The sequence below is a fragment of the Tasmannia lanceolata genome, unplaced genomic scaffold (genome assembly GCF_043159265.1).
Source record: "Tasmannia lanceolata isolate RefF3 unplaced genomic scaffold, GAP_Taslan_0.1 ptg000034l, whole genome shotgun sequence".
Classification (NCBI taxonomy): Eukaryota; Viridiplantae; Streptophyta; class Magnoliopsida; order Canellales; family Winteraceae; genus Tasmannia; species Tasmannia lanceolata.
Genome location: NW_027518711.1, coordinates 237,743 through 253,864, shown reverse-complemented (window position 1 = coordinate 253,864; position 16,122 = coordinate 237,743). Strand labels below are relative to the sequence as shown.

Genomic DNA, 16,122 nt, shown 5'->3' with positions numbered 1-16,122 from the left:
CCTAGTTGCAGCTTTCCCTCCCATCTTCTACCAGTGTCGCATCCCCCAAAACCTATATCTTCCTTTTTTTATCCACAGACCATTTGCTCCCCTAAAACCTCTTTTTTTAGTGGTTTCATACTTTCACAATCCTTAACCTCTATATGTGAAATTTTCATACACCCCTATCCCCGGACCAATTAATCCCTACCCATGCAACCTAGGTTTGTGTTAAAATTGTTAAAATATAAAAGATAAATAATGCTTTCTCCAACAGCTTAAGCTTTTGGAGAAGTTGGTAAGTTAACATGGTATCAAAGCCAAAGGTCTCGAGTTCAAACCTCCCGGATAGAAAAAATCCACATGCGATGGTCGGCCCAAAGTGGGACCACATGTGTCACGTGTTTGCCAAGTGGGCCACACGTGCGGGGGAGTGTTAAAATATAAAAGATAAATAATGCCTTTCTCCAACAGCTTAAGCTTTTGGAGAAGTTGGTAAGTTAACAAAAATCATATCTTCAACTCAAGATCTAGTACAAATCAGTCCCTAATCATCTCTTATTTATGATCTAAACTATTTTCTTCTTGCCCGTTTATCTTGTGATTGGTTCCAGAAATTTGATTTGTCATCCCTTCTTGTTTCTATATATGTTTGGGTGGTGTTTGTCCATTCTTCTTTGTCCCGGAACCAAGTGTTGATGTCTTCGCGCGAGTATTGTTAGAGGAGTTGGTGGTGATTATCAGTGGTGGATTTATTGAATATAAGTACATGCCAACTGTTTGATGAAATGTCTGAGACAATTTTTTGTTGGCTTTGGTAGTGATCAGTTGTGCCTCGTTACTTGTGTTGTTGGTGGTGATTGGTTTGTAGTTAGTCTTGGTGGTTCGTTGCTTCTATGCTTAGTTGGTTGGTTGCTTCAACACTTGGTTGTTAGTGGTGCTTGGTGGTTATTGTTGTTGGTGGTGGTGATTGTGGATTTGTTGGTGATTGTTGGTGGTGGTGTTGGTCGCTTGTTGTTGTTGGTTGGTGGTGATTGTTAGTTGGTGTTGAGTGGTGGTGGAGTTTTTTGGTGATTGTTGGCTGTTTGTTGACGATGACTATCTATGCCCTGTTCATGCCGTGGTTGTTGGTTAACTTGTTGAAGGTCGTTCTTTGTGCCTTGTTGTTTATGGCTTGAAGCAGTCTCTGAGGGCATGGTTCGGCCGGTTCACCGATGTAGTCTTGCCCTTTGGAATGAAGCAGTGCGCTGTTGATCATTCTGTTTTCAGCTACCAATCCACTGCTGATTATATATTCTTGGTTGTTTACATGGATGATATTGTGATCACTGGAAATGACAAAGGTAGAATAAATAGATCGAACACTTTCCTCAAGGAAGAATTCTCAACAAAAGACTTGGGCCTTCTTAGATATTTCCTTGGCATTGGGGTGGCACTCTCTCGTTATGGTCTTTCTCTGGCACAGAGGAAGCATACGTTAGATATTCTAGAGGAGACTAGTTCCATGGGGATAAAACCAGCCTCTATGCCTATGGATCCGATTGTAAAACTCTTTCCAAATGAAGGTGACTTGTTGGATGATTTAGGTCGATACAGGAGATTAGTTGTTACGCTAATTTATTTGACAGTCACTCGTCCTGATATCTCATATGTAGTAGGAGTGGTCAGTCAGTTTATGACCTCTCCTTGTACCTCTCATTGGGAAGCAGTAATTCAGATTGTCAAATACTTGAAGGGCACACCGGGAAAAGGCTTATGGTTTAGGAAACACGGTCATGAGAGGGTAGAGTGATTAACTGATGCAGATTTTGCAGGGTCTCCAGTAGACAGGAGGTCCACAACTGGTTATTGTACATTTGTTGGAGGTAATATGGTATCATGGAGAAGTAAAAAGCAGGATATTGTATCTAAATCCAGTGCAGAAGCAGAATACAGAGTTGTGTCATACACGAGTGGAGAGTTACTTTGGTTACGTTCTTTCCTATCAAATATTGGTTTTCCACCTTCAAGTACAGCACGACTATGTTTTGATAACAGATCTGCAATTCATATCGCCAACAACCCAATCTTCCTTGAGCGAGCAAAACACATTGAAGTGGACTGCCATTTCATTCATCAGAGAATCTAGAGAGGAGAAATATGCACCATGTTCACTCAATCAGCAGACCAACTTGCATATGTGTTCACTAACCATTAGGCCTTCTATGTTAAGGGATGCTTGTAACAAGCTAGGAATGTATGATATATACATTCCAGCTTGTGGGGGAGTGTTGGATGTATTCGTTGTTAGACGCACCCCACTGTTAGACACATTACACGCATTAAGGGTACTTTGGTCATTGTATCACACACACACATATATATTTCTCGTGTGGAGAGAACACTAACCCTCTCTCATCCCATTCTCCATCTCTTCTCTTCTCTATCTCATCATCATGTAAGAGCTTAACAGGATGAAAAACATTGTCGTGGATAGACGCTTCATCAAGTAGAACTTGGACTCAAGATTGATATACACACCTTATGTTGAGACAAACGAACCGATTGTTGATGTATTGACTAAGGGTGTTTGCAAAGCTCATTTGCACAGGATTTTGTCCATGTTGGGCATGGAAGATGTCTTCGCATTAGCTTGAGGGGGAGTTTAGAAGAATAAAGAGTGGGCCATAAGAGCAAACCAAGGTCCTTAGATTTCGGCTTCGGTATGCGTTATGGTCATGTCAAAGATATAAACATATAAATTTCGGATGGAAATTTTGTTGGAAATCTTATAAAATCATAGAAATGTATGGAAACATATGCAAATGACGGAACACTTACGATGAAACTCTAGGAAGTGCTAGAATAAGCACAAAAACCATCACATATGAAAAACACTACCCATAATGGTTTAACAATATCGAACACCTAGTTCCATGTATTGTCGTGCATTTTTGTTAATTCAGTACATTCCAGATTTCATATGTAATTCATAAAAATATTAATACATATACACCACATTTCACATGCAATTCATTTAAAGAAAATTATTTATTACCTACTAGTATAGCATACTAATAATACACTTACCATTTTGGTTTCGGTCTGCACTTTTGGTTTCAGTATGCATCTCGATAGGGATGGGAACAAAAACATTTTGATCGTTTCGTATCGTATTCAGTGGAAATTTAAAACTATGGAGCAAAGGGTTTTTTATTAAAGTCATTATGAAGGGAGGGGGTATTTTTGTAACTTCCATTTTTCCCTAGAACTTAAGTGTGACTTAAGTGAGTGAGCACTCCTTGGGGATATACGACTTGCTCAATTAATAACATGTTCGTGGGTTGGGGTTTTCCAACCACATGAACAACTTCTCCTTATTTCTCCTTCTCCACTTACATTTAAACCCTATTCTTTCTACTATTGTTACATAATTACCTACTGTTCCAGATGTTTCTTTAATCGAGTGATGCCTCTACCCAATATAACTGTCACAATAAATACAAACAATTTTATTGCGATGATCCAAGACCAATGTAGTCTGCCCATGTCAGATCATCTAATGATTCTAATCTATTAGGAGAAGAACCAATTGATGATTCCCTAGCAGAAGGTCCCGTACTCATTTTTAGATTTTCTACACAAGAAAAAAAATTACATGTAAAAACCACAAATATGAGACAATTAGTCACCTTCCTTCAAATTACCCCTTGGGTGAAAGCAAATGGGTTGCCCCTAAAAGTATTGTTAAAGTATAAAAGATAAATAACGCCTTTCTTCAACAGCTTAAGCTTTTGGAGAAGTTGGTAAGTTAACATGGTATCATAGCTAAAGGTCTCGAGTTCAAACCTCCCGGATAGCAAAAATCCACATGCTATGGTCGGCCCAAAGTGGGACCACATGTGCCACGTGTGGCCATGTGTTTGCCAAGTGGGCCACACGTGCGGGGGAGTGTTTAAGTATAAAAGATAAATATCGCCTTTCTTCAACAGCTTAAGCTTTTGGAGAAGTTGGTAAGTTAACAAGTATAATATTGTGGTAGAAGAGAACTTTGAGAAAACATGAAAAAATGATTAAAAACAGTCGTCTTCGACCTTCATTCAAGGTTTTGGAAAACAAGAGAAATCTTCAATGAAAACAAAAGAGGGGATTGATGGATTTTTAGCTTTTTCCATTAGATTGGGATGGATGAAATAGCTTGAAGGCCCTTCATTTCTGTGGAAAATGTAACAAAAAAAGGGAAAAATCTGGAAACTAACATTGGGGTGATAACTTCCATTGTGTCTTTTGTTGGTTTCGGATGGGATAGGGTGCAGAATTTATGGAACACGTTTCGCTAGGAATTTTTAGATTCTTTAGAGTTTCGACTGAAATTTTTCATGGAGATTTTTTTTCTACATTAAATTTTGGAACGAAATCTACGGATTCGCATTTCAGTCATTGCTTCAATAAATTCCTCATGTAATACTCTATAAATGATGTATTTGTAGGATGAGAAAATAGTTCTACTTGATATGGTTTCTTCTGAATTAAACACACTTGGTGTTATTTAATCAACCCCCTTGAAGTATTTTCGTCAATGATTTTGATGGAATAAAGTTACTTAGCTTAGTTCTACTCTATGAATATATTGGCTAAAATGAATGTGTATGTTAGTATATGTATGTTACATGAAAATTACTTCTTTTTCAACTTTTATAAAATTAGTTATTAAAATCATTTGATAAACTTAATTTTATAGGTTATGGCTGTGCTGATAGGAGGAATATTTGTTAAAGCTGGTCATATATCGGTCGAGCAACTTACAAAATTTATATTATACTCCGAATGGGTGATTTTTTCAGTATGGTTGGTTGGAGACAATTGGTCATCTTTAATGCAGTCCATCGGGGCAAGTGAAAAAGTCTTCCAATTAATGGATCTTTTGCCTAGCAAACAATTCACATTACAAGGTAAGCACATATTAAGATTTTTTTATTGTAAATGTTTAATGGATTATTTATTATGTTTTTCTTGGTGGTAACGAACCTTGATCTTGTCGTGCGATTTATTTTAAGATGTTTGAATATTGGTTGTAGCCAACATGTATCCTTTTTTTTTTTTTTTTTGCACTTTAGATTTTGGCAAATTTTCTTCCTAATTGTCTAAAAACCAAGCAATAGAAGTATGTTGTCTAACATTTTTTTTTATAAATGGAAACACATCTAACCACCACTTTCATATGATTCCTTACGATCAAGAATGAAGTCCTTGTAACTCTTCCTATGTTCTTATTTCTTAATGGTACCCTTCGTTTAATGGATAAAAAAATTAATAAAAAAGGAAAATCACTATACAAAATGGAGAAAACTATTGGAAAATACAGCACCGGGGTCTTTAAATAAATTTTTGCACCCATTTATGTCATTGTAACCAGATTTTTGAAATGAATGAATACATTTATCTTCACACGTGGTTGTCTCTGATTGTGATATTAAATAACCGCAAGTGCACGGATCGCGTGTAGATACGGGTCGAACTTAGGGAAGAGAAATCTAGTTGTCAATCCTATTCTTGTACCGATTAGAATACTAGCTATGATATAATGTTGCCTGGAATGGACTCAGGAATTCCATGGACTTGACCTCGGAGCCAACACTATATATAAGCGTATATTCTAATCAATCTAAGAATCAAATTTAACTAAGATCTTTTTTATTTAAAATTCTAATTTAGGCAAAGTGTACCAAATTTTAATGATCTCTATTAACTACTTATCTAATTTAATTAGAAAACCAAATTCTAAGGGCTTAAGTAAATTGGAAAATTGCAAAAGTAATTTGGAATAGTGTAAAAATCTTAATTCAATATAAAAGAGTACTTAGGGTTAGAATCCACCGTGGGTTGGGATTGGATCATTAATCAAACCAATGTTTTGATTGTGATATTAAATAACCGCAAGTGCACGGATCGCGTGTAGATACGGGTCGAACTCAGGGAAGAGAAATCTAGTTGTCAATCCTATTCTTGTACCGATTAGAATACTAGCTATGATATAATGTTGCCTGGAATGGACTCAGGATTTCCGTGGACTTGACCTCGGAGCCAACACTATATATAAGCGTATATTCTAATCAATCTAAGAATCAAATTTAACTAAGATCTTTTTTATTTAAAATCCTAATTTAGGCAAAGTGTACCAAATTTTAATGATCTCTATTAACTACTTATCTAATTTAATTAGAAAATCAAATTCTAAGGGCTTAAGTAAATTGGAAAATTGCAAAAGTAATTTGGAATAGTGTAAAAACCTTAATTCAATATAAAAGAGTACTTAGGGTTAGAATCCACCATGGGTTGGGATTGGATCATTAATCAAACCAATGTTTGTATTGTATAGTGTATTTGATAAATCCGGTTAATGGGGAATAAGATCAATGGATGTCATTGCCCATGAGTAATTGATCATATACACTGTTAACTTAGCAACTTCTCCAAAAGCTTAAGCTGTTGAAGAAAGGCGTTATTTATCTTTTATACTTTAACACTCCTCCGCACGTGTGGCCTACTTGGCAAACGCGTGGCACATGTGGTCCCACTTTGGGCTGACCATAGCATGTGGATTTTTGCTATCCGGGAGGTTTGAACTCGAGACCTTTGGCTCTGATACCATGTTAACTTACCAACTTCTCCAAAAGCTTAAGTTGTTGAAGAAAGGCGTTATTTATCTTTTATACTTTAACATACACTATCCAATTTCGAAAGTTATATAAGCGTTTATATTTGTTCATCAACAATTACGCCTACGAAAGGAAGGAATCCAATGGCATGAGTGATTGGGATCCAACAAATCTAAACCCTTATATATGATTGTGATTTTATATCATTGATTATAATTAATCATCTTTCTCCTTCCCCATGGTTTCATCTAAACCCTAAGTAAGTGGGTTTAGTTGTTCATGGAGAAGGGGAACGAAACAAAGAAAATAGAGAGGGGAATTGGAATTGCCATTAAATAAACAAAGAAAGCTCTACTTTAATTGAATTTGAAACAAAAATACATTGAACTAATTCTTGGAAGAAAGAACAAAAGTAAAAGAACACTTAGTCTTTTCGCAATGATTGAATCCTTGGCCGAGAGATATGACGGTGCCGAAACATAAACTTGAAGAAGAATAGTGTTGAACCAAATTTCCAAGTGGGAGAGATCTTTGTTGATGAAAATTCCAAGTATTACAAACTAGAGAACCAAAATAAGATGAAAGAGTGAGAGAGAACAAGAGAGAGAGAAAGCAATACATAAAATTAATGAGAGAAATCGTGAGTAAGAGGAGAGTCAAGAGCTACATATGTGTTGCCAACCATCAAAAGATTGCTCATCATCATCTCCAAAGAAATTGCCGATTTCCCACATATGAATAATAGAAGGATTGTAATTGCCAAGATATAAAGAATGAAGCCAAAATAGGGATAGTGACAATTGGAAACTTCCAAAACATAATCCTTCTTTCCAAAAAATATATGACCGAATCATGTTTCTTCCATCTTTGCATCAAAAACGTCCAAGATATGATCTTAGGTTAATAATAACATACCGCATGTCTAGAGCTCAACATTGCCAATTTCATCACCTTGTGAGAGCTACAAGGAAAATTCCAAATGGGTCCCACTCTCAAGTTTCAGCCGAACTCCTCTTATTTGTATAAAGATCTTCTAATTTTCAAAAAACTACACACAATGGACCCCACATTTGTTTCTATAACACTCAAGCCTTCATCCAAGCCATGCATGGCTTGCATGGCTTTCCAAAAAAAATACGTGACATCATCCCATCTATATATAAAGAAGCTGCTGTTTTGGTTTTTCTTGCTCCCACGTTTTCATAAGAAAAATAGCAAGTGGCTATTTAAATATTAGAAACAAACAATGTTGCTATTTAGTGTGTCTGTATGTCATCCATCCCATGCACATATAGCAAGTAGCTAATTAAATAGTGCCTTGGATGTTCGGTTATAACTATTGCCAATATTTCCAGGCATGCTAACATCATCACATCCATGCAAGGCAACATATAACATACATTGTATTTTGTTCCTATCAATAAGAACGCCCAAAATGGCTGAATTGGGCAACAAAGGATTAATCCAAACCACTGATTTGATGGGCTACAACATACGTTTATTATAGGCACCATGGGAAGATCCAAACCGTCCATTTGATGGCTGCAATGCTACTAAAGTATTTGCTTTATTTTCTGTGTTTCAGGATTATTTCTGGATTTTCATAGAAAATGGAGCTAATGAGATGGAATTTCATAGGATATTCAAGAATCCAGATAAAGAGGAAAGATGATCGTGGTTGATTTGGTTTTCTAAAGGGTCAAGATCATTTCAAGCTTACAAGACAGAAAGTTTAACACCGTTGGATTAAAATTGTTATTCACACGTTCACACCAATGGGTTCATTGTGGGTGTTATAATTTAATTGGCTCAGATCAACATACGAGATTGAGGATTAGAAGAGACCATCAATTTAATTTGCAGCCTCGCTTTAAACATAAAATATGCATGCTTCCTATCACTACCATTCACACATAAATGTGTTCATCAGTCTCCTTCCTCTTCCTCTCTTCCCATGATATCTTGACTGATTTTATCTTCATTCTATTGTTTCTCTTCTTTCCATTCCTCTCTTCTTTCCTTGTCTATGAAGTCCCTATTTATATCTATTTTCCCTTCTTTCAATCCCGCCTTTGAATTCAATAATTTCTTTCTAAGCCTCCATCTCCAACTCTATGAACTCCCTCTGTAGGGTTTTTGAATGAAGCATGGGTCTCGGCGGGGGAGCTTGAGGACGAAGAGTAGACATGTTAAATAAAAGGGTAAAAAATCAAGTGTTTTAGAGCAACCCCAAAACTCCAAGATATCCAAAAGATTGAAGTTGAAGAAGAATGCTTTTCTATTTGCTTCAACGAAGACCCAAAGGAAAGGAGGCAGCCCCATAGAAGCCAACATGTGAGGGTTGAAAGCTTGCCCATGCATTGCCACATCAGCCCATGGATTAGCTGTCTCTTAGCTGTTTTTTTCTTGCCACATCATCTCAAGAGTGAGCTGTCCTTTAGCTGCCACGAACTGTCATGACCGCTGGCCAGGAGATGTCATCCACTTAAGGGCTGAGATTTCAGCTATAAATATCCCGATGCTGTAAATTTTGGGGGAGTTTGGGAGTGTAAAAGTTCTGGAGGTTCTTGGAGTGGAGTGTTTCCCTCCATTGATGAGTAGTTGTAAGATCTTTTGATGCAAGTGTTCTGCAACTCCATCGTTATCTTTTCTTTTCATTTGGAATGCAATCATTCTTCCCATAATCCTATCCTGAATTTTCTATTACAATTGTGATTAATCTCTTATAATCGTAGTTACTGCAAGTCAAGTTCAAATTTAAATTTTCCTTTTACTGTCATGCAAAAAGTCAGCATAATCTTAGTTCATAGAGTTGGAGATGGAGGCTTAGAAAGATTTTAAATTTGCATTGCCTTCATTGATCTAAGTTATTCCTAATATCGGTTCAGCCCTGATCTGAACTAGCTACTGAAACTATTTCAGTACAAACATAAGACCAACAGTCATGGAGAAATCAGATCTGATAATGAATTTTGACCTGATTCTCATTCCAGATCTGAATTCACCACAAGAATTAATCAAATTCACAGGATTCAGTCAATTCCTTTGAAAATCTGTTTAAGCAAGCATCTTACTGTTCTCTTCGTAGACCGAGAAATCATTTTTCTGCTTGGTTCTGAATAAATTGACAGGACTGTAACTAACTGGATTGCTGAACTTCTGCCTATTGAAACCAGCCGAATACTGTAGTTGATCCAAGGATTGAATTCCTAGCATTGGATTCTAACCTAGATCTAAACTCAAGTTTTCCGCTGAAACTCGTTACATTTGTTCTTCATTCTAATCGAGGCCTATGACTTCTCTGGATTCCTGCAATTCTGCACTTGTTTCATTACGACTCCTGCAGATTCTGCAGTCTTTGCATTCTTTTGTTCCTCTGTTCAGGGGAGGGAGGGTTGTGCTAGTGCTAATAAAGAGGACTCAACTTTTTTCATACTCGTGTTAGCCCTCAACACTATTTGCAGGCAGTGAGGGTTCATATAAGGAAAAAAGAGGACCAGTTACCTCCTAAGAATCTATCCTGGGTTACAGGTATGATTGATCCTAGATTTCCTTGTCCGTCTTCTACCCTTGATCCTACTAATCTTGTGTATGTTGATCAAATGACAAAACAAAAGCAAAAAGCAATGTGATTGACTCAAAGTAGCTAGCAAAGGATCCACAACCACAAATGTTATTGCGATAGTGGTGAAAGCCAGCAAAACTTGCTAATGGTTCAAAACAAAGTGGTAATTGCACCAAACTCCTGTAATGAAATCTACAAAAAGCTTAAATACCCACTCAAACTCCTTTGAAACCTATGTTGATCCTATCCATTGATCAAAATCCTTTCCCTATAATCATAAACATTAGAAGTAGCAATAGATGTCCAAAACCATTCATAGTAGAAACTCCCAACCATGGTTTTGGTAATGTTAAGATAAAACAATTGCTGGAAGTGAGTGCCTCAAAGCATTAAGAAATTGCAGGGAGGTCATTTTGGATGCTTGGATATTCTCCTAACAGGTATTATTGACAATAGTTATAGATGCTAATGTAAAATATTTTTAATGGCATCTCAATATATTACAGGACTGAAAATGCAAAGGTTGATGGGGCATATTGAGTTTGTGAATGTTTCTTTTCATTACCCTTCAAGGATAACGGTATGCTCAGTATCCTAAAAAGTCATTCTATTTTATATGAAGTTAAGTGATTGACACACACACACACACAGAGAAAAGAGTTCCTACTCCCCGGAGTAGGTAACTTATCTACTCCGTGGGCTTAAAATACAATGGGGCCACATTGTTTGGGTGATCTAAAAGCATTCATTTGATGGGCCCTCACATAGATAGAGTGTGCCCAAAAACTCAGCTCCATAGGATCATCCCAACCCTTCGATTTCTTGCCTCCACAAATTGAAGGGTTGGGATGATCCTATGGAGCTGATTTTTTGGGCACACCCTATCTATGTGAGGGCCCATCAAATGAATGCTTTTGGATCACCCAAACAATGTGGCCCCCACTGTATTTTAAGCCCACCGAGTAGATAAGTTATCTACTTTGGGGAGTAGGAACTCTTTTCTCATATATATATATATATATATATATTATGATTTTCATTATTGAGTTTGTGAATATATCTTTTTATTACCCTTCAAGGGTAACGGTATTCTCAGTATCCAAAAAAAAATCATTGTCTATATGAAGTTAAGTGACTGATATATATATTATGCTTTTTACAATTTGTGTTTAGAACCTTCTCTTTTTATACATGAAATGAGGTTAGGCTTAACATTGATGGATACTGTAAGTTCCATGTTCTCGCATAAAATCTGCAATATGGAGAAAAAAATCACAATGTAAGCAAATTCATTCCATCCCCATTGTGGTCAAAATAGTGTTTCAAAACTCACACTTGAATAATAGCTTGGCCAAGATAAAAGGGAGTCAGCTCGGGTAAGTAAAAAATTGACACGACCAATTTTTATTAACTCAAGCGAGTCAGAGCAGGTTTGATTGGCTTGGGAGGGCGAAATGCTCACTCAGAGGAGAACTTGGCCAAGGTAAAAGGGAGTCAACTCCGGCAAGTCGACGATTGACTCAGGAATTTTTTAAAGTGGGTCAAAGATCAATATTATGTACAGAAGTACAATAAAAGACTGAAACTGAAATTCCTCTCTAATGCTCCCCCTAAAACTGATATGTATCCTTAAAACATAAATAATTGAATGAGATGATTATGATTATGATGCAGTCGAAGGAAGGATTCCACTCACGAAGAGACCAAGATGATGGTTGAAATAGATCCAAACAATCACATGTTTAAATAATCAAATACAAGACTATTACTATTAGAGCATGAAGCAATGCCCAGACCTACTAACAAAGAACAAATCCAGGGCAAAAAATAGAGATAAAGCATGAATAAACAGCATAAAAAGTAATTGATATTAAGCAAGAATAATTCCACACTAACAGCAACAGATAATGCCTCCCAAAAATTGGCAATAGGCAACCCAAATTACAAAGAATAGATACAAGAGAATACACAATTACCTGAAGGGAACACTTGAAACCAAGCCCAAATCTCCATTGCAAGTCTACGAATTGGAAGATGCAACCATCAAGTACATAATCCAGGTTATAAAGGTTTTCAGCTAAAGTCTGCAACCAATTGTCTTTGTAGTCTTTAGATCATGAGAAAAAAACCGGGGGTGGGCGTGGGGGTGGGGGGGATTTACTTGCAAATAACAAATTAAAGGGAAACTTTGGAAACTTATTGAAGATAGTGGAAGCGAAGAGGTAGCTCAAACAGTACTTCTACCTGACACAAAAGACAAACAACCATCAGCATGTGTAACATATGAGCAAAGGCCAAATTCATTAAACAAGGGAAATATAGACGATTCACTTGTCATTTTGTCTGAGGCTCCCGAATCAATGGTCAGAGAGATGACCTTGTTGAAACAAGAAAAGAAGGATTACTTGATTTATCTATTTGCATCCATGGATACAGAGGGATGTTCTATAGACTGTTGGGCTTCTCATATTTCTTTAAAGAAATATTGAATCATTGTTGGAACTGAGTGGCTCATTTCCGTTGGAACTACTTGGTGACATTCTTTTGTTACATGGAAACATGTGCACGTGTCAGAACCCGACATGGGTACAAAGTGTCAGATTCCTGCTAGCCCAAAAAAATAGGATTCGTGGATTCAACAATTTTGATAAATTAAATTTAAGATAAATATTTTAAAATAATAATAAACAGTATCATAGAAAAATTAGCAATAACAACTACAATTATTTACTCGTTGTAACTAGAAAACTATAAAGCAAATATGCAATTAAACAAAACTACAAAATTCATAAGCACAGTTGTAATTTACAAGACTTATAGATTTGTCGAGTAGGCATTAGTTATACTTGCATTATAAATGCCAAAAATTACTTCTACGAGACTATGAAAAAATTCTATATAGTTATATACTATAATTAAAATTGTAAGTCTATAAGTCTCAAACATGCTAAAGTACTCTTATCCATGGTTCTTCATGTTGGAAGAAATCGTCACAACTGCCGACATGTTTTGATTTCCATCCAGACCGAAACGAAATTCTTCGGTCGACATGTATTGATTTTGGTAAAGTTTCAGTTATCTCAATCAAAATGCGACCACTTTAGTATATGTAATTTACAAAACGTCAGTCGACATGTCTAAACTTCGACCAAAGTGCATAGAGAAGCTTGGTTTTTCACATGTTTTGCTTGGCAAATGTTTTTTTTATTTATTTTTTCATTCTTCCTTTGTGCTTCAAATGCATCAAACGATTTTTATATGTTGCATTTACTCATGGTTTTGTGCATAAATTTTCATTTTTCATGGATGTATAGTTTTAAAAAATGAAAAAGTATATTTTCGAATAAAAACTAATTATATATGCATGTTAACTTCTAATTTTATTATATAAGAGCTCTTGCTCGATGTATCAATTAACGTGGTAAGATTCTTTTCATTTCGATACTTGTATTTTACTTATTTGTGTTGGAAAATCCTTTACAAATAAGGAAAAATATATTTTTTAAAAATAAAAACTTATCATAGATGGATGTTAGCTTCTAATTTTTTACATGTGAGTTATTCTTGCCCAAAATATCCATACCGATTAAAAAAAATTATTTCAAAAATTAATTGTTTTATTATTTATTATGTTAGAAAATCCTTTGAATTTTCATTATTATATTGTGCTCCTTCAATATATTATACTTTATGAAATTAATAAATGGAGTTTCATTTTTTCTACGTTTAGTATTTTTTTGAAGCATATGTTTATGTGGTTAGAATAGACCATATTGTTCAGGCATGCGCAACAACACATCTCATTTGGTGTTTGTTCTTGCTAAACCATTATGGATCGATTTCTTGCTTATGTGATGGTTTCTCGTGTGTTATTCTAGCTCCTGGTGTTTCATAATAAATTTCCATCATTTGCATCAATTTCCATAAAATTTTGCGATTTTACAGGATTTTCACCTAATCTATGACCAAATCCAACATGTTGCCATTCCGGAATGGTCGATGTACATATCGAAACTGACATTTAAAATCTTGCTTTTTTTGAAAAAGGAATTATTAAAGTATTTGAATATCTTGTACTTCATTGTGAACTATCATGTTGCAAGTTTTAGAGTCTAAAAAAAATAGTTTCAATTTCCCAAAAATAAATCTCAACTTCTCAAGTCATTTTATATCCTCCAAAATGATGTGTTATTTACAAAAAGTAAATGTCATATGTTGGTGTACTCCAAGAAACAAAGGGGAACTCGAATAATGCTCAAAAGACAGAAAGGAGAGTAGGATATTGTGTACCATGGTAGAATACTGCATACCATGAAATTAGAAAAGGATGAACATCATAAAAATGAAAAGTACAACTTCTATATCTACTTCTATGGTTGTAGGTGGTTTGCGCAAATTTGCTTTTCTTCATCGAGCAATGAGGGGTCTAGATCATCCTCATCCAAGTATAAATTTACATCTTAGAGACTAATATTCCACGACTAAGCTTTCATCAAGAGCATCCCAATGACGTGAAGGACCAACTTTGCAATCATTTTGTTGTCTTGATAAAAGGAGAAGATTAGAGTGCATAGTATTGATGATGTCATCTTATTCCACTTGAGAGAATGAATATTTGCTATGATTTGTCCGACACTTCGAATTTATTGCCGACTCACGTGTCCTGCCGTGTCGGACACGACATGCGTGTCGACACTCCTTTGGACACTTTTACTTGTATTGCTAGAAGTGTTAGACTTAATTTGGGTGTGTGGACATGTTTTTGTACCGTGTCAAGTGTGACATTCTGTTTTTTTATTGAATATTGGGTTTACCTCATTTAGACAACTCGTATCCATGTCGAAACTGGACACACGAATCCATATCCACAAATCATTATTACATATACTTTCTATTTTAGCCGTGACCCCGTTTCTAAAGTTTGGGGGTTTGCCGTGTCCGACGCTCCGTGTCCGTGTCGACATGCGACACTCGTGTCCGTCTCCACAAATCATAGAATATTTGTAAACTTGATCTGATTTCATTCACAACATGATGAAGCAGTTGGGTTTGAAAGAAGCCTTGCACATGGGAGCATTTGAGTCATTCTTCGCTAGATCTAGCAAACGGGTGGGCCGGGCCGGGTTTCACCCAACCCGTACGGGTCCGGGTCACAAACGACCCGGAATCTTACGGGTCACTATTTTGTGAACCTAGACCCCCACCCATATGGGCCAGGTCCAATTTTTTTTTTTTTATTGCTGTTTTTATTCCCACACTTTAGGATGATCCAAACCGTCCATGTGGTGGGCCATAACGTAAATAGGTTGTGCCCAAAAAATCATTTCCATAGGATGATCCTAGCCCTCTGATCTATGGAGGAATTGCATATTATTATTTATGGAAACCTCTATAAATCGGAGGGCTAGGATCATCTTATGGAAATGATTTTTTGGGAATAACCTATTTACGTTGTGGTCCATCACATGGATGGTTTAGATCATCCTATGATGTGGTCCGTACAGTACTTTTTGAAAAATACGGGACCATAAGGGCTTACACCATATAAAATCTCGATCATTTGGGTTTTTACGGGTACCTGCGGGTTTACCCAGCCCGGCCCAGTTTTGACGGGTTGGGCTGGGCCGGGTCAAATTTCAACGGGTCACTAATTTAGTGACCCAGACCCGTAAATTATGGTCGGGCCGGGTGGAATAGCGGGTCCGGGCCACTTTTTGCCAGGTCTATTCTTCGCCAGCCATACCAAGCGATCCTTGGAATATCTATCTAAAAAATATCCCAACTGCCTAAATCACCAACCCAGTTACGGGTTGATGTGGGGTGCAATGCTGAGGTTTTTCGAGAGATAGTGTTTTACCAGTAATACCTCTTTTTCTTTGGTAAGTGCCTCATGGGAAAGGTTAAGGGAGGTTCGAAAAGGAAGTTCAAGGGAAAGGAACC

The 16,122-nt window shown here is 36.5% G+C and overlaps 1 protein-coding gene across 5 annotated transcripts in view; it reads left to right on the top strand.

Moving 5' to 3' along the window:
- Window positions 1-16,122, top strand: part of LOC143859580 (ABC transporter B family member 26, chloroplastic-like) — a 56,497-nt gene that overhangs the window by 20,987 nt on the left and 19,388 nt on the right. For 2 of the 5 annotated variants that reach the window (XM_077370232.1, XM_077370231.1), the window contains exons 10-11: window positions 4,700-4,910; window positions 10,689-10,762. The exons of 1 other annotated variant lie outside the window; for it this stretch is intronic. In XM_077370232.1, coding sequence (XP_077226347.1) covers window positions 4,700-4,910; window positions 10,689-10,762 — 285 coding nt within the window. The remainder of the gene's footprint in view (window positions 1-4,699; window positions 4,911-10,688; window positions 10,763-16,122) is intronic. 2 more of the 5 variants (XM_077370233.1, XM_077370235.1) reach the window with 2 other exon arrangements.